Source organism: Haliotis cracherodii, unplaced genomic scaffold, assembly GCF_022045235.1.
Source record: "Haliotis cracherodii isolate W230 unplaced genomic scaffold, xgHalCrac1.p SCAF_19, whole genome shotgun sequence".
NCBI lineage: Eukaryota > Metazoa > Mollusca > Gastropoda > Lepetellida > Haliotidae > Haliotis > Haliotis cracherodii.
This window is the reverse complement of record NW_027266274.1, coordinates 14,236,338-14,255,648: the sequence shown is the minus strand read 5'-3', so window position 1 is coordinate 14,255,648 and position 19,311 is coordinate 14,236,338. Positions and strand designations below refer to the sequence as shown.

Sequence of the window (19,311 nt, the reverse complement as noted above, 5' to 3'; positions counted from 1 at the left end):
GTCCGATTCCAAAGTTGGTTTAATGGAAACATCATCGTGTGCCCTAACAGTAGCAGAAACAACATTCACTCACTCACACACCCATTCACTCACGCCATCATAACAAGGATGACACACGGTGACATCAACGACGGTCCGAACATCACCATAAAAACATCGGCAACTGGAGAGTCGCGAGGTATATGTTTATATATATATATATGTATATGAGTGAGTGAGTGAGTGAATTGGGTTTAACGGCGCTTTTAACAGTATTCCAGTTATATCACAGCGTGTCAGCTTAATGTGGGAGGAAAGTCCGAAGTGATGCAGGTCTCAGACGTTTACCACTTCGGTGAAACCAACGAACACGGGTATGGTGCTGACAAACCTAGAAACATAATCAGGGTGAACCGGAATTCGAACCCACAATCATAGGTTTCTGGCATGCCTAAGGGACGCAACATTGGACAGCGAATCGCGGCGCCTTAGACGACTGGGCCCCGTGCCCCCTTTATATATGATGAAGCAAGGGACAACATAACGAAGCATTCAAAACTAAAATCTAGTCTCTGAAATAAACCTATCGTACAGAAAAAGGTTGTTAAATTATCTTAATAAAAATTTAATAAAAAGGAGCCCAGAGACTCTCTTCATTTTCAGCCTGATACTGCATAAATCTAAACTTGCCAAACATTATAGACTTGCATGGGCTGTATTTGATATATTTGTATCAGGGTCTGTAAGACAGACTAGAACCCTTCTACTTCTATCTCACGACTTTTATTAATATCTCAATACTGACTAGTAGATATAACTGAAAGTTAATTAAAGGTATGACGAAATACAGTGTGTTGTCCCTTTGTATAGATGCATAGACATTATTTGCTACACTACCGGGCAAAGGAATGAACACACCCATGTTTCATGGTGGCTAATGGGCGGTCGGGTAGCCTAGTGGTTAAAGCGTTCTCTCGTCACGCCTACGACCCGGGTTCGATTCCCGACATGGGTACAATGTGTGAAGTCGATTTCTGGTGTCCCCAGCCGTGATATTGCTGGAATATTGCTAAAAGCGGCGTAAAACCATACTCACTCACTCACTCACCCACTCACTCACGGTGGCTAAAATGACCTTTGGAACGTCCTCCACATGTCTGTCGACCCTATAACAAGAATGTTAAACGTCTCATCAAACAGCTTTTGAGCAAGATTCGTATGACGCTCTTTGACATTTTCGTAGAAAGTACTAGAAATATTCCTACACATATAGTGTTTTGTCACTCTGCAATCTTTTGGACCTTAATTTACAGTGGTTCGTCGCCTGTTTCCAGCGCTGTAACGTCTTGATAACGTTTGTAAAGCCTTGGACGAATCCAGTAAGAGCTTAAACCAATAAGGGCCAATGTCACGTGGAGTCCGTTTTGAGAAAAGTAATGAAAACTATAACTTTATGCCTGCTAATGGAAATTTTTTATTCACCGATAAATTCCTAAACTTTAACACATTCTGACAGTAGACATATTATTGTTGCTATAAAAAAAAACATTAAAAAAAGAATAATGTTTCCAAACTTCCAAAATCTCTTGAAAAACCAGTCTCAACCACACACGGAAATGAGAGCTAAAAGGGCCAAAATCCAGCAAAGTGACTTTTGAGCCTATTTAGAGCTTGATTTGGCCCTTTTACAGAATTTTAAATAGGTATATTTCAAAAAGTTATCAATGAAAACATACAATAATTAATCTACAACTAGACAAGAACTCATAGATGTTATTCATGCAATAATGTGCAGAAAGGGCTAAAGTGTATTTTGGCCCCAATTGGCCCTAAGCTCTTCACTGTTTTAAAGTGTATACTTTTTTTGCCCGGATCGTTAGTCAGACCATTGCTATTTTTAAACATGTCACAAGTGGTATTGGTCCCTGGGCTGTACCATATTTTGCTGATCCCCACCCCCTCCCATTTGTCATGGCCGATTCCTGTAATGAATTACCAGACTACCAAATTATAATGTTCCAGTTTATACTTTGTAGCACCCCCACCCCCTCCCCACTATCCAAACCCCCTATAGCTGTGATAGATTTTGGCGAACCCGTCTTTTTATCTGTCATATTTTCATAATCTTTGACCCAGAAAAACACGAATCATCATTTGGTATATGGATATGAATATCAAACATATTGAGTTTTCCAAATGTTTGTGTTTTTTAATCCACAAAAGCCTTGCCACTTTGTTATTGCACCTGGATAATTGTTTCATAAAAACCGTAGTATCCTGTCTGATTGTCTATGTGATAAGCTCGTAGCAGCCTGTCTGCGCCGGCTGTGTATTCTGTTCCTTGTTTACACAACACGCCGCAGCATAAGGTGCAACAAACACGTGCATACACACACCTGTTTGCTGGGTCGATCAATATTTGGACACCTCAACACGAATACTGTGAGTATACCCTAGGCACTGGAGACGCCATAGGAAGCATTCGTCAAACGAACTTGTCAACATTTACATTGTAAATATCATTGAGGTTGTACGTGCCTTGAAATAAGGTTCAAATCTTAATGTACTTCACAACACCCTCTCTATGTTCATAGTCACTGGCGATCCCACTGACGGCAATTCTTGCACAATATTTAAGTCTCGGGGAAACTTATCGAAAGATTATTTGACAAAACTGATAGTTATGGTTACACAGCGAATCGCGGCGCCTTAGACGACTGGGCCACCCGTCATACCAAAAGACGTTAAAAGATGGTACTTGTTGTTACCCTGTCCGGCGCTCGGCATTAAGGGGCTATACCAAGGACTGGTCGGCTCGGAGTCAGTATACTGTGTCTGAGTGGGGTATTCATGTTAAACTGCGGCATGGTATCTCAGTGAGCTAGCACTATAAATCGGCATCAGTTCCGGACTAGTACAATTTAAGCAGCTACACACACACACACACACACATACACACACACACACACACACACGTCGCCATATAAGTGCAATAATCTTGGACCCGACGTTAAACCCAATTTCATCTCACCACCACCATTGTATTAGTTGCACGTTCAATCGTAACTAGATGTATACCAAAAAGATGAACAAGTCAAGACTACTTTGAAACAAAATGCATTTACTGTAGCGTGGTACTGTGAACAACAAACCACCACCAAGAGACCATATACCGTACACATGTATGTGATCTCTGCCCCACCCTTCCAATGAAGATCCGGGTTAGAATTGGTCTTCAGCAACCCATGCTTGTTAGAGGTGGCTTATGGTGTCGGGTGGTCAGGTGCTCGTTGCCTTGTTTGATGCATGTTATCGTATCTCAATTGCAGTGATCATATGTCATGATATCAATCACTGGATTATCTGGCCCAGACTCGATTATTTACAGCTTGAATATTGGTGTGCGGTGTTAAACAACAAAGATAGCACGACAAAGGATGAGAAGCGCACGTAAAATGATATATTACACGCAGTGCCCAGTATGTCTTCAAGTTGTGTAAGTATTTATTTACTAATGTTATATTACGTGTTGTGTGATTTGGTCATCACAATATCACTCAAGATTTATAAGACGATTTTTTTTTTACATAAGATAGGGGTTTTCAGCCAGATATGATACCCCCTGAACAATCCCATCCAATTCCACCTCCACGCCCGACCCTCTAAGAGACATGTAACTTCAACGATCTGGAACCATGCTTTATGCTGCATGGACTAGAAGACAGTACTGTTAATCTTTTCATTGATTTCAAGTGGGGTTGATGAGTCCTTTTCGCTGACATGGAATTACTTTAATCGATTCATCCTAAAGCTTTTGTGATAGAAAAGAAAGTTCTGCAACCATGCACTGAGATATAAAATATTAATTCCCTTAACATGTTTGAAGCACACGTGTTAAAAAGCTTATTTGTTATACGTTATATTTGTTATATTTGTTGAATGAGCTATTGCGGCTGTCCTACAGAGAGAAGAGTCCATGTGATCAACATTGTGGTTTTATATCCTAACAGCGATTTATTAAAACAGAAATTTAAAAATGTTAATATTCTTTGCTCGAATGGAACGTTATTATCACCATTAACAAAAATGCAGACAAAGTTTTTTATAAGTTTTTCGTCGATTCATATCGAAACGAGACATATTGTGAACCTTACTGGCTATTTCATTGTATTGATCTTGCCCCCAGTTAGCATTCAGACGTTGGCCCAACGTTGGCAAAGGTTGGCAATGTCGAGGTCGGAATTCTGACGTTGGCCCAACGTTGGGCCGCCGGGCAAAACGATGTTGGGTTAACGTTGATAGTCAACGTTGGCCAACGTAAGTGATAACGTTGGCCCAACGTTGGCCCAAAGTCGGACTGCTACCTGGCCCACTTTCTCAACTGATCAATTTCAATACTGATGGTAGTATAATATCTGTCATGCATATTGTTTCATTCCACAATCAGTAAAATTCAAACCAGTGATTGACAGCATGAGCAACACCCCAAGTCATCGGGCCATGCTGGGGCTGTGTTAGTTATTGTGTCCTTTCTGAGCAAACACTAACAAGTAAACACTAACAAGTAAACACTAACAAGTAAACACTAACAAGTAAACACTAACAAGCAAACACTAACAAGTAAACTTTCCTTTACAATGTCACATACCCGTGAAGATCTGGTCTCATGGGTTAGAAATCATCTTGAGCAACCCCTGCTTGTCGTAAAATGCGACTAACGGGATCGGGTGGTCAGGCTCGCTGACTTGGCTGATGCATGTCACGTGGCGGTCGGGTAGCCTTGTGGTTAAACCGTTCGCTCGTCACGCCGAAGACCCGGGTTCGATTCCCGACATGGGTAGAATGTGTGAAGCTCATTTCTGGTGTCCCCCGCCGTGATATTGCTGGAATATTGCTAAAAGCGGCGTAAATCCATATCCAATCTCACTCATCGATGCATGTCATCGAGTCCCAAGTCCGTAGATCGATGCTTATAATGTAAATCACTGGATTGCCTGGTCCAGATTCGATTATTTACAAAACAGATTTACGGTTAGACTAACATTTAGTCTCTGAAATCTTATATCACACAATATCCTTCTTGACCCTAAAAAAAATCCCTATGCTGATTTCAGAATAGAGCTAGCTTGAGCTGGCTAGACTTGCTTTTGTATGCATTTCTAGATTTTTTTTTTCATAAAATAAATATATTCCACGGTCATGGTGCAGGACTTATTTACAGTGTATTAAATAAATTACATGTGATTCCATGGTATATGACTGGCTAACCGAGCAACTGTTTGGGCGTCTATGTTTCCGTAAACCTAAAAAATGCCACGTCCTGATTGGCTGATACTAAGGTCGGCTGGGTTAGCGTTGCTCTAGTGTGCTGCACGATGTCTCGGATTTCTGAACGTTGTCTACAGTTTTTTGTGTTAATGATAAGCCGTCTGTCAAGTTATTATTGCTGACCTATGTATTGATAAGAATTGACTTCAATATATTCTTGCGTCAAAGCGACACTTAAATGTACATACTGATGCGCACATTTGCGTAACTCCCCTACGCTACGTAGATTTACAAAGTGTTCATGTTGGTGTTTATGTATCCATAAACGCAGACAATATTGAAGTCAATTCTTAAATACAAACCAGCACGTGTCATACTTATTTTACGGAGCTCGTGTAAGAATTCTTGTATTTCCCGAGCGCGGGCGACGGTAATACCTGAATTCTTTCACGAGTTTTGTAAAATCAGTATGACACACAAGCGAGTGAAATAATTTCTTTATTACCCACTATATTTTTTAAGCCCCCCCCCCCCCCACACCCCCCAACCCCCAACCCCCTTCAGAAGAATGCGCTTATCACGACCTCCGTCTCAGATGAGCACGATTGTCGAATGACGTCAGCTATGACGTCGATTGACGTTTGATAAAAGTTCGGTTGCCGATGGATTGCCGCGAAAGTCAAGTAGAAACACTAATTGTTAATGCAGTTGTTGTTTTGCCTATATCTAGTTACGCTACTGTATAAGAAACAGGTTTCACTTTGAACTGTCCGACGGACACGTCATTTACCCTCTGACGTAATATATATATATAAATGCACACATTCCAGGAAACTTGCAATGTTTAGATAATGTTTGTGAGACATGGGAAGAGATTTTCGAGTACAGAATTGAAGAATGACATAATATGATAAAGAGGTTATAACGCTTGTGTCTTTGGGGAAGGTAAATATCCTGTATAAGGAATAAACACCATGTATACGGGGTATTTACCATTCCCAAACACAGTCGCGTGATAGCCTGTATGCACCACAGTGTAACTTGGTTGATGAATGTCATCGTATCCCCATTCCCGTGGATCGATGCTCATGATGTCAATCACTGGAATGTCTGGTCCAGACTCGATTATTTACAGACCGCTGTCATATAGCTTGAATATTGCTGAGTGCGGCGTTAAACAAAAAACAAACAAAACAAAACAGCGTAACTTGCACACTTATTCACTTATGTTTCAGTGATCTCAATTGTCCTTAAACTAAAGAGAAAGATGTAATCGCTTATTACTACAACGGGGGCGGTCGGGTAGCCTAGTGGTTAAAGCGTTCGCTTGTCACGCAGAAGACCCGGGTTCGATTCCCGACATGGGTACAATGTGTGATGCCCATTTCTGGTGTCCCCCGCCGTGATATTGCTGGAATATTGCTAAAAGCGGCGTAAAACCATACTCACTCACTCACTGACTATTACTAAAACGCCTCGTTGCCTGATAAGTGTCACGCCAAAGTACAATGCTCTCACTAGGTGCACGGGCAGGGAAGTCCCTCTTGATGTTCCAATACATTTAATAATGCAATATTATATTGGCGTTATAGCGAGGTCATATACTTCACATGTCTACATAATCATATGAGTGTATGAACTTCTTTAATTTGTTGCAGCATGAAGCAGGTGTGAATTGATTAATATACAGCGTGCCTAGACCAATAGTCAATAGTATATGCTTTGATAACGATGCAAGTTTGACAAGCACCCAAAAACGTTACAATTACATTTTTCAAGTTATGCTAGAACCTTTTTAACGTAGAACACATACCGAGATTTGTCCCAGATCGAAACTTACTTAAACGAAACAAGCCCCCACGCGCATCAAATTCGCTTCACGTTCAATATTTGTGACACATTTATTTACAACAGACATCATATATAATTCAGCTCTGTCCATTTGCATGTACGACTACAGTTAGTGAGTGAGTGAGTTGGGTTTAACGCCGATTTTAACAGTATTCCAGTTATATCACGGCGTGTCAGCTCAATGTGGGAGGAAAGCCCGAAGTGATGCAGGTCTTAGACGTTGACCACTTCGGTGAAACCCACGAGCACGAGACTTAAAGGGGAGTGTTTCAATTCTTTCAATGTGCACCAAACATGCATAGCATGAGGCCCGTCAAGATCCTGGTTAGAATAGGTCTTCAGCAACCCATGCTTGCTTGTGTGTGTTTGTGTGGCTGCTTGTACTAGTTCGGACTGATGCCGATTTATAGTGCTAGCACACTGAGATACCATGCCGCAGTTTAACATGAATACCCCACTCAGACACAGTATACTGACTCCGAGCCGACCAGTCCTTATTTTAGCCCCTTTATGCCGAGCGCCAGACAGGGTAACAAGAAGTACCATCTTTTAACATCCTTTGGTATGATGAAGCCGGGGATCGAACACAGAACTTTTCGCTCTCCGGAGCGGATGCTCTATCCACTTGACCACCGAGGCGGTCTCAAAAACATGGACATCGTGGACATCATAACCAGGACAGAAACAACATACACACGTGTTTATTAATAATAGGACGGTTTATTTAGAAATTTCAACTGAAACAAAACAGCATGTTTTTTCGATTTAATCCCTCCATCCTGTACGCCGGGCTCTCCCAGTCAACATAAGTTACAATGGAAAGCAAGCTTCCGAATTATTGCTAACAAAACATGAATGAAGTACAAAAACATTCACGCCCGTCCGAGCCAGTGAACATCTCCCAGGACATCACGTGGGCTACGTCACACCTCGGATGGCACGTGCGCCTACCACTAACCAAGCAATGCCTTCATTCAAAGTCCACGTGACACGCCCAGATGGCCCCGTTTATCCAGACACGGAGGTTCGGATGAGAAGGCCGGAATGACAGAGTTGACAGGAATAACCAGTATTGGTTACACCATCACAAGTTACATTGTTGTGATGTTAATAGGCCGATATTAAAACCTTTATAATGCATGGATAAGCACCTGATCAGGCATTGAAATATCAGCGCGTTATTCTGCAAAGGAAATATTAGCGTCCTTTTTAGGTATGAAGATTTTGGGGCCTTTTACAGGCATGCAGATACGAGCGCTTTATCGGGAATGCAAATACTAAAGTACTCACGGAAATGAAAAAAACCTGTTTTTCTCAATTTAAAAATCGACACAATGTGTTACGTAGCTGTAAATACGAAATAACAAAACAACTCGAAAAGTACTAGTCTGGATTTGCTAGTTTGATCTCAGTGAACAATACAAAATGTACTTTACAGGAGGTAATTTGTCGGCACTTTCAACATTCAAAAATAAAACTAAGTCCAAATTGACATAGCAGAAACAGACTATAGGCATTATGCACCTGTTCTCACCTGTCGTCAAGGTGTCATAGGTCACCTTGATCTACTTACACCTGGTTATGCCCTGTTTCACAATAGTCTGTTTTATTCACATTTTTACACACTTTTACGTGTAAAAAGGCATAAAAACATTTGATACGCTGTATTTGTGCCTCGGCCCAATTAGTACTAATTTAGTTGTTTGAATATTTACATATTTTGTATATTAACTGCAACAATTTAAGATCTGAGGTCGAAAAAAGTTTTTTTTCATTTCCGTGAGTACTTTAGTGGTTTGTCGGGCATGACCCATGTGCACCAATGTAACCGTAAACATTATTATCCAAAAATTAAGCTGTTCTGTGAAAATACACAGCGTGACAACGTGGGTATGTATTTATCAACAATGTGCGGAGCCGGTAGAAATTGCGTCAGTGCTTTCTTCTCTTCGCGTCTGCACAGCAGCGCTCCATGCAGTGGGGGTAAAGGTCGCGTCAACTTTATTTATACCACGAAGCACAATGCGACCAAGGTCGTAGGCGTTTAGACCTTTGGTGAAACCTACAAGCACGGTATGGTACAATTCCAGGATCAGCTGGATTCGAACCCGCAGTCAGCGGATCCTGGTAAAGTAAGGCGAGTAAGACGTTGAATGTGTTATGGTGTCTGTACAGGGCCGTTCCACAAAGCGATGTTAGCGCCACGGCTGTCGTAAGTCAGTGTTATGGGTGTTAAGATCGTTTTGTGGAACAAGAACTAGAGATTATTCTCCTCCTAATGACAGAACATATTAAACAAACATTTATATATCTAGTTTGTATTGGTTGGTTGGTTTGTTGTTTAATGCCACACTCAGCAATATTCCAGCTATATGACGGCGGTCTGTAAATAATCGAGTCTGGACCAGACAATCCAGTGACTGATATCATGAGCATCGATCCACACAGTTGGGATTGATGACATGCATCAGCCAAGTCAGCGAGCCTGACCACCCGATCCCGTTACGACAAGCATAGTCGCCTTTTACGGCATAGTTTGTATTCATATTATCTAGTCATATCTACTAATATCTGACTACAGCTCTCGTGTGTGCGTACGTGCGTGTGTGTTTAATATAACACTAACTACATCCACACAAAAGAGGACTATAAAGAGGATGGATGGATGATGGATTAGCGTAGCTTGGCAATCCAAGCAAATTTCATTGTAGGTCAACTAACTGAACCCATCTATTGCTTCCCCCTTACTTAATAAATACCCCAGTTACGCAGAGACCAGGTCTAAGTTTTAAATGAATAATTACGACGCCAAACCGGAGATGAGCCGCTTGTAAGACAAGTTTTGCTAATGACTTACATTTTCAAAACTTACTGATATGTAATGTCATGAGTGAGTGAGTGAGTGAGTTGGGTTTAACGCCGCTTTTAACAGTATTCCAGTTATATCGCGGCGTGTCAGCTTCATGTGGGAGGAAAGCCCGAAGTGATGCAGGTCTTAGACGTTTACCACTTCGGTGAAACCCACGAGCACGGGTATGGTGCTGACAAACCTAGAAACATAATCGGGGTGAACCGGGATTCGAACCCACAATCATAGGTTTCTGGCGTGTCCAGGGGACGCAACTCTGCACCAGCGAATCGCAGCGCCTTAGACGACTGGGCCACCCGTGCCCCCTGTAATGTCATGAAATACTATGTCTATGACTATGGTCGATGCCTAAAACACGCATAGCATGGATTATCTGCGAGTTGGGGTTAACGTGGCTTTGGACAGTAATTCCAGTTATATCACATTTGTCATCTTGATGTGGGAGGAAAACCCGAAGTGATGCAGGTCTCAGACGTTTACCACTTCAGTGAAAACCCACGAGCAAGGGTTGATGCTGACAAACCTGGAAACATAATCAGGGCGAAATGGGATTCGAACCACGATCATAAGTTTCTGGCGTGCCCAAGGGGCGCAACTCTGTACAGCGAATTGCGGCGCCTAAAACGACTGGGCCACCCGTGCCCCCGAATTATCCGTGAATAATCACTATAGTCACTACAATACCAAGCATCTCCTTCAAAGATATCGGAACTTCTAACATGGCAATATGATGACAGCGGTTTTTGTTTCTGAAATGGAATGTCTCCAGCTAACACATAACAAATTCATCAACACGTCATAAACATACATAAAACAACAAGTCTTGTAACAATCTCAATATTTACAAAACCAAAACAAGCAACTTTGTACAATTCTTTAGTAACCCACATTCATGGCAACCCGAATTCGCTACACACCTGGTAACACATTCGACTTAAAGGGAGTGAAACGGACCCAGCAGTGTTGATATACAAGGGAGAAGTCTTGGGACAAACCGCGAGACGTGGTTCATGGGAACATACGCTATTCAAAAGAAGTCAAGAAAACCCGATTCTTTTCACGTTACAGTAAACTACCTTAATAACGAACACGCTTATAACGAAATGGCGGATATAACGAACTGTTTTTTTGGTCCCAGCCATTTGCGGTATATATGCTGTATATATGTTTATAACGAATTAAGGTTATAACGAACTAAAATTAGTGGACCCTTTAAGTTCGTTATAACCGCAGTTTACTGTTATAGTTAATCTGCCATGACCTGTAACATGAACGAATCGGGTTTTCCCTAACTTCTTTTGAGTGGTATAAAAAAGATGTTCCAACGTCGTTAAAGACGATAATTCGAGAGAGCCAGTTTCAGACGAGTGTCGAAAGAACATGGAGTGAGTTGGGTTTAACGCCGCTTTTAACAGTATTCCAGTTACATCACGGCGGGTCAGCTTCATGTGGGAGGAAAGCCCGAAGTGATGCAGGTCTCAGACGTTTCCCATTTCGGTGAAACCTACGAGCACATGTATGGTGCTGAAAGACTTGAAACATAATCGGGGCGAACCGGGATTCGAACCCACAAACATAGGTGTCTGGCGTGCCAAAGGGACGCAACTCTGCACAGCGAATCGCGGCGCTTTAGACGACTGGGCCACCCGTGCCCCCGAAACGGGATTCGAACCAACGATCATGGGTTTCTGGCGTCCCCAAGGGAAGCAACTCTATACAGCGACGCCTAAGAGGTCACCCGTGCCCCTCGAATAATAGCGGACCCTGGTAGTTCCCTAAAGAAATTCAAGCATACAATTTCTCTGAATGAAACACCGGGTCGTGTTTGATCAGCTCGTGAAAGCTGTTATATGTTTAGATAAACTCAGGTCACAGTTGCTATTATTAGATGTTTGAAAAACTCCCTGGAATCGACAACACTGCCTTCTCCCAACACTGCAACAACATTTCACAAACACTAAGAGGATAGTGTATCTGTACAAAAACAACAAAAACAATATATTTTCAAAAATAGAAAATATCAATAACGGTACTATTATATATCAAATCATAAACACATACATCTGGTATTAACAGCGACTTGATAATGAATACCTTGTTCTTATCGCTACATGGCGTCAATATTGCCGATGCAACTGTAATTTAAACTCACACATTCGCTACAGTCGTCTTTCAGCGTTTCAGTGCCCTCGGAGATCAATCGTCACAACTCGCGCCTTTCCGTCCCCGGTTTGTCCGGAATGACACGAGTGGTCACGATGGTGCACATTCGTGACCTACTCGTGTTATTCCGGGACAAGCCTAACAGCGACTCGTGCCCATCTCGTGGCCATTTTAGCGACCGGGTTCCGTCTTATCGCAAACAGGCATACCTAAAACAATTGTCAACTCGTTGCGTAATGGTGCACGCATTTCCCCATATATTATATATATTTCAGATGCAATTTAAAGCATATCTTGACATGCGGAATTATACAGTATGATTGAACACATTTAACTGTGTCTTGGGTATATTTTTAGATGCAAGACATAAGTAAAATCAAAAATTATTTCTAAGGGATTCTTTGACAAAGAACTTGAAATCATACGCGCATTCTGATTGGTTTGTCGTATTTTAGCACATAACATTCATCGATTGGGGGACGAGTTTTTTTGCAGGTAACGGAAAGGGGCGAGTGGTGACGAATGGAATGTGTACTGGGATCGCCGGATCAATCCGAGCTTACCCGGGGTAGCATTGGCCGCGTCAATCACTAAACCAAGTACAAGGCCACCAGAGCATTAATATTCTGATGGTTAAGAAAGCAGTTAACGTTTCAAGGAATGGAGATTATCTTCGTGGCCCTGAAGCTCTGTCTTATCGAAAACATTACCTATATTCACCCGGTTTAATTATCAACAGGAGAGGAAGCCATATTTCAACCAGATACTCAACTGACTGTCACAAGCTATTTTTTTTCCAATCACGAACCTCGGCTGTTTCAAATAGTTTGTCCTATCTAAATTAATTCAATGTATCCCCGCGCACCAGTAAATATTTAATCCGCAGGATTATTGATTTTCTGATTAAGCGAAACCGGAGTGAACATACGTATGAATTATATTTGTCATGGTAATGTATATTTATCAGATTTATAACAGTTACTGTAGAAGAATACAATACATACTGTTTCACACCTGGTCATTTTAAGCCAAAGTCAACCTGAAAGCGATAGATTCGTGTCGCCGGCTGCCTTGCAGCTGGTACCCTAGCAATTAGTGAATTATTTAGTACAACAATTGCATATTTGACAAACGCTATCGTCACGACCCAACATACAAACGGTAGCCTGGTCGCCAATATTCACCGCCAACGCAAAAATCCCCCGCGGGTTATTGAATGTATAGAAAAGTGATGACGCATGACAATAACATCTCTTTTCACAACAACGTAACCAAGGAAACGAAGATAACCCCAACCGATGTGAAGAACGGAGCATGACTACATAATATCTTATATATGTAAGATTCATTAAATCACAAGATTATGGATTCAGTACGGAGATTAAGTCTTCAGTTATCATGGATGCAAATTTCACGTTTATCTAAATACACATTTGTATCATTTCTGAACTTAATTTCATTTGAATAGTTTTGGTCTCTGCTATTTTTACAAAATTAACCGTGAATACGTGTATTTTTCCCCAGACATATTTAATTTTCAAACAAGAAAGAAATGAATTAACCATGTAGTCTTTGTTCAGTTAGACTATTTCAAACCGGCTCTGAGGCCAGCGTCGGAAAGCGTGACAGGCGAATGAACGGAAAGAGGGACGGATGAAACCCGATTTCTCTGTCACCCGTCAAATATCTCCCATGGTGGGCGTGACAAAGGCAGGGGTATGCGTAGCTATAGTCACAACCATGCAGGTTTTAATAGCGAACGTTCTTTAAAAAAAAACATTTTAAGACCTCATAAAAAGTGACTTGAGCTTGTTACTTCAACGATAAATATCCCCACACAACACACCAATGTTAACACCCACAAATTCCAACAACAATCGGAAACTTGACCTTCCGACCAAAACTTGGCCCCGTTTCCATGGAGATTTCTGCCCATGCATATGCACATTCAACCTAATGTGACACATACGAATATAAACACATCTTTCCAAAATCTTGGTAATTGAGATTTAGAAAATAATTATAAAAATATTGCATCTTGGAACGTAGATTGTCCGAAGGCAGCAACAGACTGGATTTGCCGGTCGACGGGGAATCGCCGTCACGGTAGATAACTCTTGCATCACAGAAGATCACAGACGATAGTATTGTTCTTAAACATCTCGATCCCACTCATCAGCTCAGCTCCATCGATTTATTCCGCCAAGATTCCTTCCCTATACAAACATGAGGCCCGCGCCACCAATTGTCAACGTCCGAAAACCAAGATGGCGGCCTGGAATCAACGTCGTGAAGCAGACTACATATCCTACACCAGAAGAACGTGTTTATGAACGATCCTGTTCCTTTCCAGAGAAAATACTCATTATACAAATCCTCGTTCTGGTCCAGATGCTTCAAGTACTCCGCTAAAGCACTGGGGCTCTCGAAGTCGTCCACATGGATGAAGGAATGGGGCGGCGCAGCTCGCCTGTAGTCCGACGGAGATCCTCCCATCACAATAGGAATGACGTCATGTCTGAAATATACAAATATCAATATCTGAGGGTTTGACAAACGAGCTGATCCACCAGACTTTGAGAGTGTTTGTTTGTTTGTTTGTTTGTTTGTTGTATAACACCGCACACAGTAATATTCCAACTATATGACGGACGCTTTACGCCACTGTTAGCTATATTCTAGCAATATCACGTCGAGGGACACCAGAAATGGGCTTCACACATTACACACGTTGGGAATTGAACCCGAGCCTTCAGGTTGACGAGCAAATGCTTTAACCACAAGGCTGTCCTAATCCACCAGACAAACGACTGTAAACACTGATAACATCATTAAGCCATGTCCAACCGTTCACCTCAGGTATGCATCAGTGAATGAATGTTTTACGTCAGTTGTATTCAAGCTTTATCACGGTTGCAACTTTATCTAACATCACGAGTAACAAGTTACGAGGTTTGGCAACGAAGTCACATAATCAGCCAGGCCACATAATTCCTCATTCAGAATTTGGCTCGTTAGACACGGTTAGGGTAATTGGGACATATTAAGGGAGAGGTTGGTTCTTGTGCCCAAGAAACCCCCTACGGGGACAGGTTGGTTCTCGTGTTCAATAAATCCCCACGCGGAGTGGTTAGTTCTTGTTCTTACGGGAGACAATGGAGAATGAACGGGCAGTTGTGATACTGAGGTTCAAGCAACGGGACCTATATTTGTTCTTCATAAGACGTGAGGAGATTTATTTATATAAAAATGGCACCAAAATTAATATCAAGAAACTATGTATATTAGAGAAATGCTTTTGGAAGAGGCATTTGTAAAATATTGTTGGTGGAGTAGCACAGTGGTCAAAGCGTCGGATCGTCAGTCCGGGTTCGATTCCTCACATGGGTACTATGCTTGAAGCCCGTTTATGTTGTCCGTCGTGATATTGCTAGAAGCTGCGTTAAGATCATACTCACTCACTCAGCATCGTGGAACACATACGTTATGTTGATGTTATTAGTGAATTTTCCGAATTAATCATCATCATCATCATCATCCTCCTCCTCCTCCTCCTCATCATCATCATCGTCATCATTGGTTGTGGATCAAACAAACCAGATGTTGAAAGCGAGAGCATCGTATGATTCTGTCAGGGTACGATTGCATCCCCGACGTGATATTGCTGGAATAATGCCCAAAGCGGCGTAAAACCATACTCACTCACTCATTCACTGATCACTGAGGTCAAGCAGCAGCCACGGTGAGTGAGTTGTGTTTTACGCCGCACTCAGCAATATTCCAGCTATATGACGGCGGTCTGTAAATATTCGAGTCTGGACCAGACAATCCAGTGATTGATATCATGAGCATCGATCCATGCAATTGGAGTGAGTGAGTGAGTGAGTGAGGGAGGGAGTGGGTGAGTGAGTGAGTGAGTGAGTGAGTGAGTGAGTGAGTGAGTGGGTTTATGCCGCTTTAAGCAATATGCGAGCAAATATCACCACCACTTTCTAATACACCAAATTGTACGATTCCGACGTTATCACGAGCATGTGTTTATGAATCACTTAGCAATAGTACCGACACCAGGTGTTCCCGAACACCCATAAACTTAGCGCTGAGATCGCTTCGTGAACCGGGGCCCAGGGAACCCAACGAGCGCGCCTGATCAACGCGGGTTGCTGAAGAAATCATATGATCCCACTCGGGGCGACTCTGAAACATGGCTGCTTGCGTGCTCTCACATATCGGGCGCTTAGGACGTTACACATTACCAATCCTTTCTTTGTCTGGCTAACACTGGATTATTTACAGTCTATCGTCATTAGCTTGCGGCGATAACAACAGACAAAAAACACCCTTGCGGTAAGGGGGCGCAACCCACGGACAGCAAATCACGGAACCACCCAGACATTTATAATGCAGTACCTAAAAAGTGGTTGATGTTAAATAACTGATCATGGATCATGACTACACAAGCCTGTGATTGACATCATGAGCATCAATGTACGCAACTGGGATACGAAGACAAGCATCAAAAAGAGCCCGATCACGTTAGTCGTCTCTTACGACAAGCATAGTTTGGTGAAGACCAGTTTTAGCCTGGATCTTGACGGGTTTATCATTGAACGAGAATACATCACAGCATTATACTGCTTAAACCAATAATAGCAAACCTACTCCCATTTCCTCGAAGGTTGACATTTACGATTAACGATTTCTTAGTGGCTACATTTGATGCCCATTTAAAACGGGGCGTGTATATATGAGAGAGTAAGTGAGCTGGGTTTAACGCCGCTTTTAACAGTAATCTAGTTAAATCATGGCGTATCAGCTTAATGTGGGAGGAAAACCTGAAGTGATGCAGGTCTCAGACGTTTACCACTTCGGTGAAACCCACGAGCACGCTCTGGTGCTGACAAACCTCGAAACGTAATCGGGGCGAACCGGGATTCGAACCCACGATCATAGGTTTCAGGCGGGCCCAAGGTACGACTGGGCGCGTGGATAAGGTTTCATATCATGAAAACAATGAACAAGACTGCTCTGATTTCAGATAGACACGAACAATGAGACAGCTATGGTAATAGTGGCTATGAGGTTACGTTCAATTTTTGTCATATTACACCTGTAAAATATACACAATGCACAACAGCACGCATCTGTCGATCGATGCGTTCCCTGGTACGACCCATATTGTTATGATAAATATTGATCGTCATGTCAAATGTATTTGTTCGGGCAGTAAGTCAACAATTCGTCTTAATAATATTTTCATATCGCGCAAACGGGTGGAAACTTTTTGTCCACTAGTCCTCATAATGATAACATACAGCAAAACCCTTAAAATTGGCCAATTTCTACTAGTCCTTAGGATACCTTTACCATTGGGCACTTTGGTAAGGACTATAGGACTAGTGCCAATTTCTAACGCTGGCAAATATTGCCCTACATCACTACAATGTACAGTCGAACCTCGATGTGTCGAACTCGTTGGGACCTGGAAAAAAGTTCGAGACATCAGGTCAATTTGGATTCATTTGGACTTCCAAATGAGCTCGACACAAACGTTAATTCGACACAACGAGGTTCGACTGTATTTGTGTAGAATCCTGCACGTACTTGAGGGGACACAGACTTCAAACCTACTTGTCCTTTCGTTCAAAGCCGCACTCAGTAATAGTTCAGCTATATGACAGCGGTCTGGAAAAATTCGAGTCTTGACTAGATAATCCAGTGAATGACAATATGAGCATCCATCTACGCAATGGGGATACGGCGACAATCCAAGTGGCTCAACCAAGTCAGCGAGCCTGATCCCGTTGGTCGTCTCTTAAGACAAGCATGGGTTGCTGAAGACCTATTCTACCCCGGATCTTCACGGGGCCCGTTCAAATCACTGATGCAGAAAAGAGTTATGAGTGTACTGGGCCCGGTTCCACAAAGCGATCTTAGCGGTAAGATGATCGTAACTCCCATAGACCGCCTCCGTGGTCTAGAGGTAGAGTGTCCGCCAAGAGAGTGGAAGGTCCGGGGTTCCATCCCCGGCCGCGTCACACCAAAAGACGTTAAAAGATGGTACTTCTTGTTACCCTGTCTGGCGCTCGGCATAAAGGGGCTAAAACAAGGACTGGTCGGCTCGGAGTCAGTATACTGTGTCTGAGTGGGGTATTCATGTTAAACTGTGGCATGGTATCTCAGTGAGCTAGCACTATAAATCGGCATCAGTCCGGACTAGTACAAGCAGCCACACAAACACACACGTACATGCACGTCGCTATAAAAGTGCAATAATCTTGGACGCGACGTTAAACCCCATTTCACCTCACCTCACCGTAACTCCCATACTTAAACATAGGCTTACGACAGTCGTAGCACTAAGATCGCTTTGTGGAGCGGGTCCCTGGACAATAGTTGACGTCTAACCGCTCAGGTCGAGGTACTGCATTGATTGTGCTATTGAGTAATTTACAATCGATATCATATCAGTAGACGGGGTAAGCAAGTGCTAATTTTGTATACAGTCGACGTCTGGAAATATATGTTCTGAACACGGTTAAATCTGTACATTGGCTAATTCTGTACACGTGGTATTTACTGTACACCTGGTTAATACTGTACACCAGGTTAATACTGTACAACTGGTTAATACTGTGCAACTGGTTAATACTTACACCTGGTTAATACTGTACACCAGATTAATACTGTACACCTGGTTAATACTGTACACCAGGTTAATACTGTACACCTGGTTAATACTGTACACCTGGTTAATACTGTACAACTGGTTAATACTTACACCTGGTTAATACTTACACCTGGTTAATACTGTACACCTGGTTAATACTGTACACCTGGTTAATACTGTACACCAGATTAATACTGTACACCTGGTTAATACTGTACACCAGGTTAATACTGTACACCAGGTTAATACTGTACACCTGGTTAATACTGTACACCTGGTTAAACCCGTGAAGATCCGGGGTAGAGAGGTCTTTAGCAACCCATGCTTGCCGTAAAAGGCGACTACGCTTGTCGTTACAGGCGATTAACGGGATCGTGTGATCAGACTCGCTGACTTGGTTGATGCAGGTCATCGTATCCCAACTACATGGATCGATGCTCATGATGTCAACCACTCGATTGTCTGGTCCAGACTGGATTTTTTACAGACCGCCGTCATATTGCTGGAGTGC

At 42.4% G+C, this 19,311-nt stretch overlaps 1 protein-coding gene across 1 annotated transcript in view; it reads right to left on the bottom strand.

Annotated features, from left to right (window-relative positions):
- Positions 1-7,818: 7,818 nt before the first annotated feature.
- Positions 7,819-19,311, bottom strand: part of LOC139466773 (glycoprotein 3-alpha-L-fucosyltransferase A-like) — a 31,240-nt gene continuing 19,747 nt past the window's right edge. Inside the window, 1 exon segment of the mRNA XM_071248448.1 lies at positions 7,819-14,648. Within this exon segment, the coding sequence (XP_071104549.1) occupies positions 14,306-14,648 (343 nt within the window). The 3' untranslated portion in view covers positions 7,819-14,305.